Genomic DNA, 18,738 nt, shown 5'->3' with positions numbered 1-18,738 from the left:
TTTAGGATCTAATTTCCTCCAAAAGGAAAAGACTGTCAAGGTCATCAGAGCTGCATTGGAGCCCTCAACCCAGACCAGGGCACTCTAGTTCCGGCCTAAGAATTGTCTATGCAAGGAAGACAAATACCACCCCTTTAGATGTTACTGATGGATTTTATTCCTCTCTGCTAACCAGACTGGTCCGAGAACCAGCAGTTACAACCAAATGTGACAGCAGGCTGTGAAAGGAAGCTCATTTTTCCACAACGTTCCTGAGAAAGGGAGCTTGTGCTTCTAGGTGCTAAACATTACATCTGACAAGAGGTCTCTCCCTCCAGTTTTACTTCATGACTTAGTCTCTTAATAGTATGAAGTTCATTTAGCATCTTGGAGACAGAGATGGGAGTTATAATAGTCTAAGCCAGATGAAATGCAGCAAGTAAACCATTTGGAGATTATTTCCCCTGAAGCCAAAAACCTCATCATAAACAATTTTCTAGATGATGGGTTAGGAAAGAATAATTAATGATCACTATTTTAAATTTAGTAAAAATGTTCTCTCCATTTTCCATGACAAGATCTTTATTAATTCCCACTGCGCTGGGAGGACTCTCTGGCTTATAAATCAATTGCATAATCTTAAGAGAATAAATTCACATTTTTCAATTGCTATGTATTAGATCCAACCTATTGTTTCTAGTCAGAAACTCTAATCATCCTGGACAAGTAAATACCAATTTTCCCTTCAAATGATCTTCAGGAATGGCTGTACCACAAGATGCTTGGTAAGCTAATAATGTTTAACAATTGCTTGTCATGCTGAACTTTTTTTTCTTAAATATAGGAGATCCATTGGAGTTAATATTTTCCCCTCACTAGACAAAAACAAATCACCATCCTCCCATAAGTTAAGGTAGTGGAAAGTTATTTTTGACATCTCAGCATCCACTCCCCATTTCTAATATGACCCAATTTATTTTCCCTCACTGGTTGTAGTTTTGGTGGAAGGGTATCCTGGTGACCACTCAAGCTGTGGAAGCCTAAGGAGCTAAAGCTGTGCTGTCCGATTGGAGAAGGTTAAATCATGACCCCTCCTACCCCCAAAAAGACACGTTCAAGCCCTAACCCCCAGTCCTCTGGGTATGAACTCATTTGTAAATGGGACCCACCATGATTCTGCTAAGATGAGACCAAACTGAATCAGGGTAAGCCTTAACTAGGTGTGACTAGAGTCCCTATTAGCAAAATAAATTGGTACTATAAGCCATAGAAAGAGAGAGAGAGACCAGCCATGTGATGGGGGCAGAGACTGATTTCCTGCAGACTTCAGAGAAGGCACGGCCTGCTGGTACTTTGTTCTTTGACTTGTAGCCTCCAAACTGTCAGCCAACAACTTCTGGTTGTTTAAACCAACCAGTTTGTGGTATTTTGTTATAGCAGCCCTGGCAAACTAACACACAAGAAAAGTAGCTGCTGGCCACATGTGACTTGATCATTTGGAATATGTCTAATGTAACTGAGGAACTGAATTTTTAATGTAATTTTAATTGACTTATTTAAATTTAAAAAGTGATGCTCAGTTTTTGGAAAACTTTAAGTATATTTGGAACAACTTGGATATGTGTATCTAATTTTTCCACTGTAAATGTTATGGAATCTACATACAGGTCAAGTATTTCCACTGGAAATTTAGCTTCTAAATTGAGATGAACTATAAATGTAAAATATACTCCAGGTTTTGAGAAATAAGTATAAAATATATTAATATGTTTATTTTGATTACATGTTGAAATGATAATATTTGGATATATAGGGTTTACATTGGGTATCAAAAATTTCCGCAGCAACTTCCAACACAGCTTCTGATACCAACTGTAAGGCTTATCAAAAACCTCTATGACTTCTGTAACTCCTTTTGATATCAACTGCTAATACTGCAGGCACTCAATCCAATTCCATTCAGACCCTAACTATCCAGAGTTAGGCCAGACCCCACAGCTTAAGGTCCATCCTCTACAAAATAGTCCTTCAGGCACCAGTCGCAAGTTTAGGGGCCCAGGCTCCCCACATTTCTGACCTACAGATTCAGGCTACAGATTAAGGGGTTCCCTCCATTCCCTTGATAATTCCCAGAATTCACTGAAAACACTGTACCCTCAATTATAGTTTTGTTATAGTAAAAGGATACAAATAAGAAGAAGCCAGAAGAAGAGACGCATAGGGAGAGGTCTGGGAGGATCTCAAACACAAGCTTCCATGTCCTCACATTAGTCAGAATACATCACCCTCCCAGCACAGTGATGTATTTACTCAGCCATGGAACAGCATCAGAGCATTGAGTGTCCCATTTACGTGGGTCTCATTACATAGGTTTGATTGATAGGATCGATGTCCATGTGGTTGAACTCAATCTACAGCTCCCACCCCCACAACCCGAGAAGGGAGGGAAGCTGATATGACAGGCTCAGCACCCCAACCCCTTAATCACCTGTTGATCTTTCTGATGTGGCCAGTCCCCACCCTAATACTGCAGGTGTGACAGCCCTTCCCTGTAACTCTCAGGTGTGGTCCTGGGCCCATAATGAAAACCAAATGACACTCCTATCACAAGGAAACTCCAAAGATTCAGAGGCTGCTTCCCCAGGAACTAGGGACAAATACTGGCCAAGTTTTTCATTATACTGTGGGGTTAAATTAAAATATAATATTAAATTTTATGTGCTTCTCTTTACTTTTTTAATGTGGCTACTAGAAAATTTAGAATTAAGCATGTGGCTCATATTATCTATTGGCTAGCACTGGAAGAGCTTGTCTGCCTGCTTTGGGACAGCCCAGGACCAGGCCTGTAACCTGTCCAGAGCCAATCACACACACCCCAGTCTGAGGAGGGGGGACAAGGTCAGGTGGAGGTTGCCACTGCAGGGGTCACGCCCCCATCAGCCTGCCAGGCTGCTATCCTCTCGGCTATGAAGTCTGGCTTTTCTGCCCGTTTCTTAGCCAGATCCTCCAGGTGTCCTCAGCCTTCCCTTCCCGCTCTCATCCAACAGATTCCCTTTTTCTTACATGTTATGACACCAGTCTCTTCCTGGTGTTTGCTTCCAAGTACCCCAACTGACACGCTCACACATCGATACTTGTCAGGAAGCCATTTTCTCGCTGCACATTAGAATCCCTGGTGAAACTTACCACTGAAATCACCATCATCAGGGCTCGGGCTGGGGCTGCTGTTTGCCTATCAAGCGGCTCAGGTGATCCTGATGCTCAGGCAGCTAACTACTGCTCTAGTTCTCTAAGTGTCCGCAAGGCCAATGAGTGAACATGAGCCTATGCCCCTCTATTTCTAATATATCCCAAGATCCCTGCCCTCCTGGAGCTGGCTCACATTCATGCCTTCAACAAGTATTTATTGAAGACCTATTATGCATGCTCTAGGCATTGTTCTAGGTGCTAGGGATATAGCAGTGAGACAAACAGACAAAACTCCTCACCCTGATAAAGCATACTTTCAGGGGTGGGTGGGGTGGGGACAGATGATAAGCAAAAGAAAAAAAGAAAAATATATAGTATGTTACACAGTAAAAAGTTCTCAGGAGAAAACCAAAGCTGAGAAAGGGATAAGGAGTGCATGCGTGTGTGTGTGTGTGTGTGTACTAATCAGAAACAGAATCTTTCTCTCTTTAGAGACTCACGTGACTGTGGTGGCCGGCACATCTGAATTCCACAGGGCAGGCCATGAGCTGAAAACTGATAAAGGTGAAGATGAATTCCCCAGGAGAAGTGGTGGCTGGCTGAAGTAGAGGTAGAAATTCTTCTTTCTGACTCTGAAATCCTCAGTTCTGACTTTAAGACTTCCCGCTGATTAGCTGAGGACCTCCCTACACTGCTGAAGGCAATCTCCTGACTGTAGATACAATCAGCCTTAAATGCAACCAGCTGATTATAGAATGTAATCCATCTATAGAATACCCTCACAGTAACAATCAGGCCAGCACTTGCTTGGCCAAACAACTGAACACCAAATCTAGCCAAGTTGACACATGAAATTGACCATCACATGTGCACATGATGTTGGGAGGGGACAGAAATGTAGATGGAATGGTCAGTAGAAGGACCCATTCACAAGATTACATTTGCAGGAAAGGAGCGAGCCTTGATATAATGGGTGGGTATGGCAGATAGCTTTCTGGCAAGGACAAGACCCTGGGGTAGAAATATATTTGGGATACTGGAGAAATAGCAGAAGGGCAGTGTGGCTGGTATGGAGTGAGTAAGGAAGAAGAGCAGTAGGAGATGAAGCCAGAGGGGTCAGGGCAGGTATCTGCAATCTCTACCCTTGCCCATTTGAAAAAGTAAAACAAATGACTCTATTGGCTGTCAAACCAGGGGGTGAAGGAGGGCTGTGGAAATACCTTCTGAAGACCCTGTCCATGCACCTGTTCTCCAGTTGACCAATAATTATTTAGGATGTCCTGAGAGTGAGGCTCTGCTCCAGGAAAAATCATCATCCTTTGTTTATTCACATACTTTCGGGTGAAGGTAAGGCAGAGGAAAGCCCTTGTTTCACAGAGCTTATCACAACTACACATTCATACTAGAATGTGCACAGATTTTCTTCATGACAAACACAAAACCACCACAATGAGAAAGAGATGCTGAAAAAGAAAGAAAAATATTATGACAGGATCATAGACCCTAAGGGATCTTTGTCTGCTCTAAACTAAGTCAGGGACTCTTCCCAGAATCCTGCTTATTTGGAAAATTCTAATAATCATCAGAAATGATTTTGTTTCTCTTAGGTATCTTGACTTCCCTCTAGGGCTGATTAGACTGGATTAGACATCATGAAAAGAAATATTAAATGTGTATTCTCCAGGACTGTTAAGTACTTATTAAAAATGTATTTGATCAACTGATTTGCCCAAACTGCTGTGTACCCCAGCTGCTGTGCACACCTCCACACACAGTGCTGTGCAACCCTCCACATTGCTGTGCAACCCCCCCCCACAGTACTGTGCACCCCATGCCTGTGTACCCCATGCCTGTGTACCCAGCCCCCTGCTGTGCACCTCTACACAACACACACACACAAACACACACATACTTCTGTGTACACCTCACTGCTGTGTCACCAATGTCCTTTCTTAGCCTCAGCCTATCCAGGTCTGTTGTACAAATTCTGTGTCTACTAGTTAGTCCCCAGGCTCATGCTCTGTTCTGTTTCAGTCCTATAAATGAATGCTTTGCCCTGTCACCAACTGTTGTGCTGCAAATCAGGGACCAGCAGAGCATTCATTCATTCACAATTTTTTGAATGCCTACTGGATGTGTAAGGACCTAGGAGACACACAAAAAAGGAAACAAGTGAATATAGCAGAAGTGCGGCTTACATTCTAATGAGAACACGGACCACAAATAAATGAACAGATATGACATATCTCAAGTGCTAAGTGCTACAGAGGAAAGAAAGGCAGATAAGGAGGTGAAGAATGACAAAGCATGTGGTACTAGTTTAGAGCAAGTGGTCAAAGACTTTTGAGTAGGTATCTGGAGATTTCATGGTAGATCCTTTCAGAGAAAACATTAGTAAAGTTCTTAAAGGGTATTACAAATGAGACATATTAAGAAAATGTGTGCTATGAAAAATGTCCTATTTCAGTAGAGCAAGGTAGCTTTGGCTCTGACTTCTTTCTTTCTCTGGCACTAGATGGTCTCTCCTCAAGAAGCAGAGTAAAGAGGGGGTGGTGTATCAATTGGGGGGCTCCCTGGTTGCACTTCTGGCCTGTGTTTGTTTGTTGTACGTATTTCTCCAACATCTTTTGCTTGGATTCTTCAACATGAGGAGCCTCCCATGGCAGCCAGGATGACCCTCTCAAGATGTACTGGCCTCCATCTCACTCAGAATAAAATTTAAAATCCTTGCCTTGACTGACAAGGTTCCATAGTGTTGGACAAGCAGCCAAGGAGGCTGGTGATGGAGTGAGCCAGGGGGATGAGATCAGAGAGGTGTCAGGGGACAAGCTCATGTGGAACCTTGTCAGTCCAGTCAAGGCAAGGACTTTGAATTTTATTCTGCAAGTATGGATCACATGGAGTGTCTTGTCTTAGGGATGGTTGTGTATATGACAGACACAGACAAAAAAGATTAATTGAAAAGCACTGACAACCAATTCAACCAGCTTTCCTCAAAGTCAGAGAAAATAATTATCACAAAATAATAAGTACCAGATGACATAACCTTTAATTCTGATTGTTCAAAAACAACCTTGATTTCTTCTAGGTCACAACTTTTAAAACTAGTAATAAAGTTAAATAGCTTGGGTTATGATTTTATCCACTTCAAATAAGAATACCTTATAAAGTATTTTATTGTGATTCACAAATTTCAAGGTGCTTTACATGGCTTCAGTGATTCCCGTATCAAATTGTCAAGAAGGTTAGGGTACTTTAAGTATAAAACTTTAATCCCAATGTATTAGAAAGGAAAATGAGATGCAGAGATTAAGACACAAAGACAAATTCTTCTGAGGCCCACACACACAAAAGGATTTAGAACCCAGGTCATTGTCAAGGTCCTTGTCCCTAATGCCACTCCCAGAAGAAATTAAAATAATGATTGAAATAATCTCAGGAAATCAATAAACTTACTGATGTAAATGCTTTCTAACAAATCAGAGTTAAAAAGGTTTTAGGAATAAAGTATTTTATTTCAAAATTTTAAAATTTAACAACTACTGTTCCATTGGCTGAAAAGGTAACAAAGAAACAGAAGAATTAATTTTAACAATATATTTTATTTAACCCAATGTATCAAAAATATTATTTCAACATGTAATCAATGTAAAAAGGTATCAATGAGATATCTTGTATTATTTCTTTCATATAAGGTCTTCAAAATCTGGTGTGTAGTTTACACTTACAGCATTTCTTAATTCGTATGCTAAATTTTCATTGTAAATACTTCCTCGGTATTAAGATTTCATAAAATTTATATGAAATGTTTTTATATGTGCCAAAACAGCTGCAAGGATGTTCATATAGAGTGTTGCCATTAATACGCTTGCATTCAGAGCAGACTGTCTTCAAACTCTTCTCGGAGTTAAATAATTTTCTTATGGCTTAAACTGGTCACAATCATCATCAACATGTTTATATGGAATTCAAATGGTGTTTAATTATGTTTTTTCACAATATACTATGTTCTCTAGTAAATTTTAAACTGCATGCAGTTTTATGCATGTTTCCTGTTGAATTATGAAGATGCCTATAATAATATGAATTCTAAAATTACCCAGTCATGCTTCTTTCTCTAATGCAATCATAACTACAGTGTTAAACCAACCCCTGAAACCAGTGTTTAAGAGGAGGTCCCACTATATTTTTATAAAGCAATGATTCCTTTAGTATTTACTTATATGGGACAATTCCTGAAAATCAAAAAGCAAAGATATTTTTATGTCTATAATTTAGATCTCCATTTTATGTCATGATCTCTTTACAAATTGAGTGTAGACTGACACCAGCTACAGAATTTCTTATTTAACTTAAATAACTTCAACTTATTTGATCCATTGATCAAAATAGATGTTAAACATGAGTGATTAAATGTGTGCCCAAAAGGCTCTAAAAATATAATAAAGTAAAATGTTGGAGCTGATTACGTTTCTATAAGAGAGTTTCTTCTGCCCACAGAACGCTCAGTGTTCACCACCCTATATTTTGGCCATCGGCCCTCCCACCTGGTCCCGCAGCTCCATTCTTGCAATTGCTGACAGGTGGACTTCATCGGGCCCATCTGCCAAACGCAAAGTTCGGGTGATGGCATACCTGAAAGAACAAAAAGAGCAGGGGTGGGGAGGGTTATCAAAGGGAAACTTGAGCCTTTAATATCAGTCACTCTGATTATAGACCAAGTCTGGATTAATTTTGAAATCTTGGCAGGGCAGAGATAGGAAAAAGAGTACTAGGAAAATAAAGAAAAGTGAACCAAACAGCTTCTGAAACACCATTTTAAAGCTCCCAGCTTGGAAGCAGAATCTTAAATGACACAGTGCAGTGGGGTTAATCTCCTTCTTGTTTTGCTACAGGTTACTTAGAAGTTGCTAGAACTAAGAGCTCTTAGGTAAGCTGTATTTATTTACTTAGTTCTTTCTTAAGGTTAAAAATTGATGGGGCACCAGAATCTTATCTCCAGTGTGACAGTGGGGCACTGTGAATATGTGTAGCGATAGACACTGGGGAATGCAGGATGCTCCTTCTTGACTCCCAGCAATCAGAATACGGACTTTAGATTGTCACTGGTGAGCACTGCTGCAAAGCCTGCAGAAGCCTCCTAGAAGTAGGTGGTAAACCGTCCTAGTGCACACAGAACCTGGCTCTGGGCTCCCCCTACCTTTCTCTGCTCCCCTCCCTGCCTTCCTGCTTCAGATGAAGTCCCGTGTTATATCTATGCGGCTTCTCAGTATCAAAATTAAAAAATGGAATGAAATAATAATGGCAATCATAAGAGCAACTATTGATTGATGCTGAGTTCTGTACTCAAGTACCTATATTACTTCATTTAACCTTTGAAGTAAGTTAGTATCTTTATTTTCTTCTTAAGCAGTGACAAAGCATCTGTAGATTTTAACTCCAAGTTTTTAAAATTAGATGGTTATTAACTAGCATCTACTCACATATTAGCCAGAGGGTAATCCTGGGAAACGCCGGCAGCCCCACACACTTGGATGGCCCGGTCAACAATTTTGCAGACTGCTCGTGGGGCAGCCACTTTGATCATTGCAATCTACATAAATGAGATGTGAAAACAATGCTTGATTCTTAGATTATAAACAGTGTGGCAGAAGTTGATATAATCTTCGTGAAATGAAACAAGGGAACTTTCCCACACATGAATCACCCTAAACAGGATCTTTAATGAAAGCTAACAAACAGAGCCACTGTAACGCAGTTAATGGCCATACTTCAGTCAATACAGCCCTTCTGAAAAGAGATATCTCTTCCCAATCATATTTTATTTATTTATAACTGGCCTTTTTCCCAAAAGGATTTCAGGCAGCTGATAATTCACATTCATCACCTTAGGGATCAAAAAAGAGTTCAGGGTCTTTGCCCCACTAATTGGTTTTCTCGTAGCAATTTTATGAGTGTTTAGAATTAAGTAATTCAGTCTTTATTCCATATAAGTTAGAAACATAAGAAGGCAGGGGAGGAGAGGTAGCTTTAATGAAACTTTTGGTATATGGCAGTATAGTGCTATGTATTCTACCTACATCATTGTTATTCTTCAAAAGAACCTGAGGCCATAAGCAGAAAGTTTAACTACTTTGCCTAAGGTCACAAGGCTAACAGCAATTGGTATACTGGAGTACAATTCCAGGTTTATATAAAGTCTAGGATTTCCCCATTCCTTGTTACCACACTCAAGAACACTGAAGATACTCTGCAATCTGAAAATCATAACCAAAAGCACTCCAGTGGAAGGAAACTAGCAAGTAATACAAATTTAAAACCTTTAAGCCAAAATGATACGAGGGCTTCCAATATCCCAAATGCCATCAAAGACACCATGAAACCAAATGGGTAGGAGAAACTGGAGAAGGCTCAGCAGATGGGGCTGGGGAGGGCCTCACCTCCTTCTTGGCGCCAGCACTGCCCAGTGTGTCGATGCTGTGGGCAGCTTTCAGGGTCAACAAGCGGATCTCTTCAATGGCAATACGGCTTTCAGCAATCCAGTGGGCCACAACCTCCTGCAGGGGAGCAAAAAGCAGCAAAGAAAGAAGGGGGAACACTGGTGTCTGATGTCCATATGTAACAGCCTTGCACTACAGTGAAAACACTGTCTAGGCCAAGGATTGTTCACAGGACTAACCCTTTACATCTTTTACATGGAAAAGTTAATTCATTTGATATATACCAGTCCAGCCACAGTTAACACTGATTTTAGAAAGAAATTTTATTTACTTAGAAAAATCATTTATTTTTGGATACACCCTGATATCTTGATGTCTAAAGCCTATGAAAACCTAGCTAAATTAAGCAATTGTCTTATTGCCAAAGCACTCTTCTTTGGCTCTCTTGAAATGCTAATTGCATATTCTCATTAAAATGTGGCTAAACGTTTCCTGGTGAACTGGTAAAATGATCAAACCAGTAGACTGTGTTATCACATACATACACACACACACACATACACATAATATATATACATATACATATATGCATACATACATATATAATATATACATTTTATATATGCATAAATATAAATAACTACAGTAACCACTAAAAAAGATGTGCAAAGAGATACACTCAAAAACACTATAGACAAATGAAAATGGAATTCTAAAAAAAATACTCAATTAACCCACAGGAAGACAAGAAAAAGAGAACCAAGAAACAAGACAGAGAGCACCAAGGGAAAACAAAAAATAAAATGGCATACTTAAGCACTGACATACCAATTTTTAAATTATATGTAAATAACCTAAATACACCAATTAAAAGACATAGATTGACAGAGTGGATTAAAATAGATGATTCAATTATATACAACTTATAAAAAACTCACTTCAAATACAATAATCTAGGAAAGTTGAAAGTATAAGGTGAAAAAAGGTATATCATGCAAATATTAATTAGATGAAAGCAGGAATGCCTATATTAATATCCTATAAACTTCAGCACAAAGAAAATTATCAGAGACAGAGAGGGACATTATATAATGATTAAAGTGTTAATTCATCAAGAATCCAGAGCAATCCTGTATATGTAGCAAGCAACAGAGCTGCCAGATATATGAAAGCAAAAACTGATAGAACTGAAAGAAGTAGTAGATTAATCCACAATTATAACTGATAGAACAACTAGTTAGAAATTCTGCAAGGACATAAAGGAACTCAACAACATCATCAACCAAAAGGATCTAATAAAAATTTATAGTACACTCCACCCAACGAGCAGAACACACCATGACAAAGTAGAGTTTATTCCAAGGATGCAAGGTTTGCTCAAGATTAGGAAATCAATCAATGTACTCCATCACATTAACAGGCTAAAGAAGAAGTATCACATGATCATATCAATCAATGCAGAAAAAAACATTTGACATAATTCAATACCCACTTACGATAAAAACTCTCAGAAATTAGGAATAGATGGGAACTTTCTCAATTTGATAATGAGCACCTACAAAAACCTACAGCTATTTATTTATTATATTTGCTGTTCTAATAAGACAAGGATGTCCATTCTCTCCACTCTCATTCAACATAGCACTAGAAGTTCAAGCCTGTGTAATAAGGTAAGAAAAAGAAATAAGACATGCATTTTGGAAAGAAAGTAAGAAATAAAACTGTCCCTGTTTTTGGATGGCATGACTGTCTATGCAAGAATCTCAAGCAATCTACAAAAAACCCCTAAGAACTAATAAGTAATTTCAGTGAGGTCACAGGATACAAGATAAATATACAAAATCCATTGTCTCGCTATATACCAGCAATGAACACATGGACACCAAAATTAAAAACACATTACTATTTATAATTGCTCAAAAATAAAAGAAATACTTAGGTGTAAAGCTAACAAAACATGTATAAGACTTGTATGCTGAAAACTACACAATGCTGATGAAAGTAATCAAAGAGGAGCTAAATAAAAGGAAAGGCATACTTCATGAATCAGGAGACTGAATATAATTCAGATGTCAATTCTTCCCAAATTGATATATAGATTTAACACAACTCCTACCGAAATCCTAGCAATATATTTTTTCAAACAAAGTCAAGATTACTCTAAAATTTATATGGAAAGCAAAGGAACTAAACTAGCTGAAACTATTTTGAAAAAGAAGAATAAAGTGTAAGGAATCAAATTATCTGATTTCAAGACTTACTATGTAGTTACAGATTGTATGCTGTTGATAGAAGGATAGAGACATAGATCCATGCAACCGAACAGAGAACCCAGAAACTGATCCACATAAATGTGCCCAACTGAGTTTTTTTGTTTTTGTTTTGTTTTATTTTGTTTTCACCAGGATCTTATTTTTACTTGAGAAAATGTATATCTACATATTAAATACAGGTATACATTAAGTATTTGAGTTTTATATTTTACTCTCTATATTTCAGTATTTTCTAATTTTTTTGATACTGGACATCTCATTGTTTATGCTGAAAGAAAAACATTTTAAGTCAATAATATTTGCATTTATGCATAGAAAAATATGAAAGGATATACATCATAATGGTAAAAGTAGCTATTTCCTAGTATTAAGATTTTTCTTGACTTTATTTGTATATTCTAAATTTCTTCAATAAGCACAAACTAATTTTGTAATCAGAAACAAAGTCAACAGAAGTTATTTCCAACATAAATTCCAGATTTCAGCAAACCACTAGGTGTCTGCAGATAATTGGGCCCATTCTAACTTGAGTTGCTCAGTTCTTATAACTCTTAGACAATGATTTAATGACCTCTTGTTAATGCCCAATTGAATAACGATAGCTTGTTTTCCAAATATTCGTCAGTCAACCCATCACACGTCTCCAACCCAGATGAAGAATCACTTATTATGATGTGAAAATGGATGCCACCCAGTGTCCTCAAATTTTTCCCTCTCTCCTCAAATATCTATTTGCAAGTTGTTTTCTCTCCTTCTTAGCTTCTGTCATCTGTCAAGAATGATTTATGTATTATGAATTTTTTGAAATTCTTTGAAAATGAATTCAAGAATTTCAATTTTTTACCTGGTGCTCTTCCAATCAAAATTAAGGAGATAATCCAGGAAGGAAATAAGGAGTGTAGTACATTGAATTATGCACCCCAATTTAGACATGTTCTTAATCTACATTTCTGCGGTTGTGAACCCATTGTAAATTGGACTTCTTAAAGATTTATTTTCCCTTAAGGTGTGGTCCAACTGAATGAGGTTGGATCTTATCCTGACTGGAGTCCTCATAAGCAGAAGAAATTCAGACAAAGAGATAGAAAGCCATGGGGCAGGAGCAGGGGCAGAGGAGTGGGGGACTAGAAGCAGGAATCCAATGGAACCTGACAAAAGAGGCTAAGCTGCTGGGACATTCTGCCACATCCCGAGGCATTGGTCTCTGTCTCTCTCCCATCCTTTTTGTTTCCCACTTCTTCCTGAAGACTGGCTGCCAGTGATCCTGGAACCTGGACTTCTATGACACATGGCAAGCCAAGGGTGGTGTCTGCTGGTTTCTACTTTCTCTTCTGAGTTTCCTTGCTTTCAGCTTCTTGCTTCAGTGGCTTTCCCCAACTCAGTTTTGACAAAAATGCAAAAATAACTCAATGGAGGAAAGATACTCTTTTCAACAGCTGGTGCTGGAACAATCAGACATCCAAAGGCAAAAAGAACCTTGACCTAACTCTCACACCTTCCACAAAAATGAATTCAAAATTGACCAAGCACGTAAATATAAAATGTAAAATTGTAAAACTTTTAGAAGAGTCGTAGGAGAAAATCTTGGGGATACAGGAATAGGCAGAGTTCTTAGACTTGATGCCAAAAGCATGATCCAAAAAAGGAAAAATAGATAAATTAGAACTCAATAAAATTAAATAATTTTGCTTTGAGAAAGATCCTGTTAAGAAGATGAAAAAACAAGCTATATAGTGGGAGAAAATATTTTCAAACCATGTATCTGACATAGAATACCATCTAGAATTTATAAAGAATTCTCAAAATTCAACCGAAATAAAATAAACAATCCAACTAGAAATAGGTGAAAGATATGAACAGACATTTCACTGAAGATGGTATATATATGTGGCAAATAAGCACATGAAAAGATGCTCAATATCATTAGCCATTGGTGAACTTCAAATTAAAACCACAATGGTATATAACTAACTACATACCTATCAGAATGGCTAAGGTAAAAATAGTGACAATACTAAATGCTGACAAGAATGCAGAAAAACTGGATTATGCATACGTTGCTGGTAAGAATGTAAAATGGTATGGCCACTGTGAAAAACAATTCGGTGGTTTCTTAAAAAAACTAAAGATGCAACCACCATACAACCCAGAAATTCTACTCTTGGGCATTTATCTCAGATAAATGAAAACTTACGTTTACACAAACCCGTACACGAATGTTATAACACCTTTATTTATATTAGCCCAAAACTGGAAACAACCCAGATTTCCCTCAACAGGTGAATGGTTAGACAAACTGTGATATATCCATGTTATAGAAAAAAAAATTCATATGAAATCCAATTTACCTAATTGTGTGTATATACCACATTTTGTTTATCCATTCATTTGCTGATGGACACCGGGGTGGCTTCCATCTTTTGGCAAGTGTGAATGAACCTGCTATGAATGGGCAAGAATCTGTTTGATTCCTTGTTTTCAATTATTTTTAGTATATACCTAGTTGAGGGGTTTCTTGATCATATGGTAATTCTATGTTTAACTTTTTGAGGAACCACCAAACCATTTTCCACAGTGGCTTAACCATTTTACATTCCCATCAACAATGTACAAGGGTTCCAATTTCTCCACATACTTACCAACACTTGCTATTTTCCATTTTTTAAATATCATTCTAGAGGGTATGAACTGGTATCTCATTGTGGTCTTCATTTGCATTTCTGATGACTAATGAGCATCTTTTCATGTGCTTATTGACTATTAATATATCTTTTTTAGAGAAATTCTATTCAAGTCCTTGTAGCAGTTCTTTATTCTGGATATTAAACCCTTATCAAATATATGATTTCCAACTATTTTCTCCCATTATGTAGGTCATTCTTTCACTTTCTTGATAATGTCCTTTGATGCATAAAAGTTTTTAATTTTGATGGAGTCCAATTTAGCGATTTTTTTCTATTGTTTCTCATGTTTTTTGTGTCAGATCTAAGAAATCACTGCTAAATCCAAGGCCATGAAGGTTTTCCCTTATGTTTTCTTCTAAGAGTTCTGTGGTTTTAGTTCTTAAGTTTAGATCCTTGGTCCATTTTGAGTTGATTCTTGTATATGGTATGAGGAGAGGTCCACTTTCAGTCTTTTGCATGTAGATATCCAATTTTCCCAACACCATTTGTTGAAGAGAATGTTCTTTCACCCATTTTATGTAGTTGGAATCCTTGTTGAAAACCAATTGGTATATATCATGTTTGAAATGACAGAATAATAGAACGGATTAGTTTGTGTCAGAGGTTAAGAAGAGGGTGAGGTTGGGAGGGAAGTGGTTGTGGCTATAAAAGGGCAACATGAGTGATCCTTGTGGTGATGGACTATATCTTGACTGTATCGATGACATATTCTGGTTATGATATTGTACTATAATTTTTCATGTTACCATTGAAGGAAATTGACTAAAGGGCATAAGGGTTATTTTTCTATTATTTATTACCTCTGCATATAAATCTACAATTGTCTCAAAATAAAAAGTTTAATTTAAAAAATTGTTTCCCATTTGACTTGGTGAATATCCTCTGAGTTTTTCTCTGGAGAACTTGAAAGAGAAGTGGGGAGGTAAATGGACGAATATGGAGACCAAACCTCATCATAAATCCCACAAGCAACCAATCATTCAGAATTCAGCATTGAAACCCAGGAGACATACCATATGCTTCCAGTTGCCTGTAATGGGTTTTTCATTTCCCAATTCTAAACATAGAACTGGTGTTTACAAAGGAAAAGAATGTTTGTTACTGTAAGTCTGGCCAGCCGACAATTGCAGTGCTCTGATTCAAGTCACATTAACGTTCCACAACCATTTTTATGCTGGGTCATTTTGCTCTAGCACATTTCTTCAATGGGTGGATGTTTGATCAGAATTTCACTAGAGCAGTGAAGTTTGATATGATAAACACTAACCACATGTGGCTAGTAAGTATTTGAAATATGTGTAGTCTGAATTAAGATGTACTATAAGTGTAAGATACACACCCAATCTCAAAAAACCGCTATGAAAAAGTAATGCAAAATATCTCATTCATAATATTTTAGATTGATTTCATGCTGAAAATGATATTTTGGATATATTGCATTAAATAAAATTTATTATTTAAATTAATTTCACCTATTTCTTTCTCCTTTCTTTAATGTGGCTACTAGAGAATTTAAAATTATATTTGTGTCTTGCAATACATTTCTAATGGACAGTACTGCCCTAGAGGCTGAAACAAGACTGAATTGACAATTTTAAATAAGTCGTCTATATTAGTGAGCATCTTTCTGATGGCTGTAAAACACGGTGATGGTAGCTTCATGAACAGACCCAACATGTATCTATTTCTCAGCTTTAGAACAAAGGGGAGTGTTCTCAACTGGGTCTCTACAAACCCTAGATTTGCTGAAAAGTATTAAGTAGGTAGAAACTGAGTGTTCTAGGGAACTGCTAAATTTACTTACAAAGACGGAAATTTTTGACCCAAAATTTTTTGTTTTACAGCTTGGAATATTTTAGGAGGCAGCTGGAAGTAATCTCCAAATTCAGGGCAATGGAATTTTATTTTCACAAATTAAAAAAAAAAAAAAAGCTGGCCCAGATTTTTGTTTATGACAGGCTCACACATCTCTTTCACTTCTGCCAGATCATTTTCTTTGTACCAGATGTAAGAAGTTTCCAGTGAAGAAAGGCATGTTTTTAAAAGCCCAGGCTTGTTCTGTATGATATATTAATTTAAAAGGCAGGAAGAAAATTTCCTTGAAAACATCTTATCACCTGGCTCAGTACTAAAATATCACTCATGAATGCAGCACTGGGGCAGAGTCATTTCAGGTGTTCAAGATGCCTCTCCCTCAACCTTCTTTTGTCCTACTTCGAGGTTGCTTCAAGGTTTTGGTGGTGATCTTGAAAACAGAAAAGGGTAAGAAGTGATAGTTGGTGCCATGAGCAACTCTTTAGCCCCTACTCCAGCAGCAGCATGGGCAGCATCCTCGGCCCCAGTAGTTTGCACCTTCTGACCCCCTTCCCTGGTACCCATTCAACAGCCAAACCTTTGCCCTCACTGTATATTAAAGGGATTTCCCACAAAATATACCTAGGGGTGGTGCCATAATACAAGCTGTATTTTTCCATCAGAACAATGTCATAGATAAATCATAGTGTGCTGAATAATATTTTACAAAAAGCAAAGATCAACCCTATGAAGATTTAAGATAAAAATATGCTTCAAAATTTTATAAAATGGTCACAAATATACTTTACAAGGGGACCGATGTGGTAAAATATACTCATCCAGCAAATACAAATATAATTTTATCACCATAAGTCTGCCCTAACACCAACAAGTTAGCAATAGTAAGTATTAAATATTTAATAATATTTGTTTTGCTTTCTTAATATTTAGAAGGACTTTTTTGGAGGATGATTTGGATATCCCAGTTCTCTAAAAAAGTTCCCTAAGGATGCCTGAAATGATATTTTCTTTTCCCTCTTGATAAATATTTCCTAATTTTGATATATTGCCTATGTGCAACTATATTATTTGTACTACTTGGTAAAAAAACAATAGACTCAGTTGTATATAGTTACAAATGAGAATTTTAAAAAATCATGGAGCATCCCACCAAAGGTTGATCCCATTTCTACTTGCATGTCTTCAGTGACAGGGAACTTACCTCCTCCTGAAGTAGTCCATGCCATCTTTAGATCTCTCTATTACAATGTTCCTCCTTTCACTGAGTTTTAGGCTGTAAAATCATTTATACTTATCTGTCCTAATTCCTTCCAGAAAGCCAAAGGATGAGTCAAATCATTCTTCCTTACAACAGTCCTCTCCATATCCACAAAGATGGTAACACACCAGGTTCTCTAGAGATCTCGAGTCAGAACGTTGAAGGAATTATCCATATTCCCTGAGGTATTGAAGCACTTCAGGAGCTATTTAATCTTTCACAAAGATAAATACCTCTCATCAGATAATACTTAAATACAGATATAAATATACCTTGGTCAAGTAGGGGAAATCTCTCAGTGACCAAGTAATGTTTTTCTTGTTCAAGGTTAGTGTAGTACATTGGGCTACAATAAATTCAAAGAATTAATCATCCTTACGTGTGCATATAGTTTCTTCTTAAAGGCCACTCTTTGTGATGCACGTTGACACATGATCTGCAAAGCACGTTCCGCCAAACCTACTGTTCTCATACAGTGGTGGATTCTGCCAGGTCCCAGGCGGCCTTGGGCAATTTCAAATCCCCTACCTTCCCCTGTGAGAAAGGAGAATATGAAAAAGTCCACAACCCATTCCTTTTGTTATTAATATAAATCCCAAGAAAATGATGAGCTGCTCTCTATAAAAGATGGCATCTGGAAAGAAGGAAGTCAGTTTTATAATAAGGGCATTACACATCTATGTGAGTTTTGATTTCTATATTTTCTTAAACCACCATCAATAAATATTGCAATCAAATTCAAGAACTATCTCTTGAGTCCCTGTTGTGCATAAGCCACTGTATTAGTGCTGCAATGCTTACAAAGGTGGATAAGACATAGTCCCTGCATCAGGAGTTTAGAATCCAGAAGAGGGGGCAAGGATGCTAGGGGCAGGGCTATTGCCCTATAGGGCTATCTGTGAGAGAGACAAAGGCAAAAGGAGAGATCATCTGTTCACCATTATAACATTAGGGCCTGGCAGGTATCAGGAGCTTATTGAATGGATAGGGTAAGAAACACACAAATCTTCCTGGAAAAGAAGGTATTTGAAATGCTGTTTGAAGGTTGGGTAGATTCCAACAAGCAGGAGGGGAGAGTCATTCCAGGCATACAATGTTCA

The 18,738-nt window shown here is 37.7% G+C and overlaps 1 protein-coding gene across 4 annotated transcripts in view; it reads right to left on the bottom strand.

Annotated features, from left to right (window-relative positions):
• Positions 1-6,750: 6,750 nt before the first annotated feature.
• ACAD11 (acyl-CoA dehydrogenase family member 11) overlaps positions 6,751-18,738 on the bottom strand; it is a 76,790-nt gene continuing 64,802 nt past the window's right edge. For 2 of the 4 annotated variants that reach the window (XM_037844771.1, XM_037844776.1), the window contains 4 exons: positions 18,018-18,172; positions 9,609-9,725; positions 8,652-8,761; positions 6,751-7,803 (listed from right to left, as the gene is read on the bottom strand). In XM_037844771.1, the coding sequence (XP_037700699.1) occupies positions 7,689-7,803; positions 8,652-8,761; positions 9,609-9,725; positions 18,018-18,172 (497 nt within the window). In that variant the 3' untranslated portion in view covers positions 6,751-7,688. Of the gene's footprint in view, positions 7,804-8,651; positions 8,762-9,608; positions 9,726-16,682; positions 17,853-18,017; positions 18,173-18,738 lie in introns of those variants that run through there. The other 2 variants (XR_005218112.1, XR_005218111.1) reach the window with 2 other exon arrangements.

The sequence above is a fragment of the Choloepus didactylus genome, chromosome 1, assembly GCF_015220235.1.
Source record: "Choloepus didactylus isolate mChoDid1 chromosome 1, mChoDid1.pri, whole genome shotgun sequence".
Lineage (NCBI taxonomy): Eukaryota > Metazoa > Chordata > Mammalia > Pilosa > Megalonychidae > Choloepus > Choloepus didactylus.
Note: the sequence above shows the minus strand (reverse complement) of the source record. Positions and strands in the feature narration are given on the sequence as shown.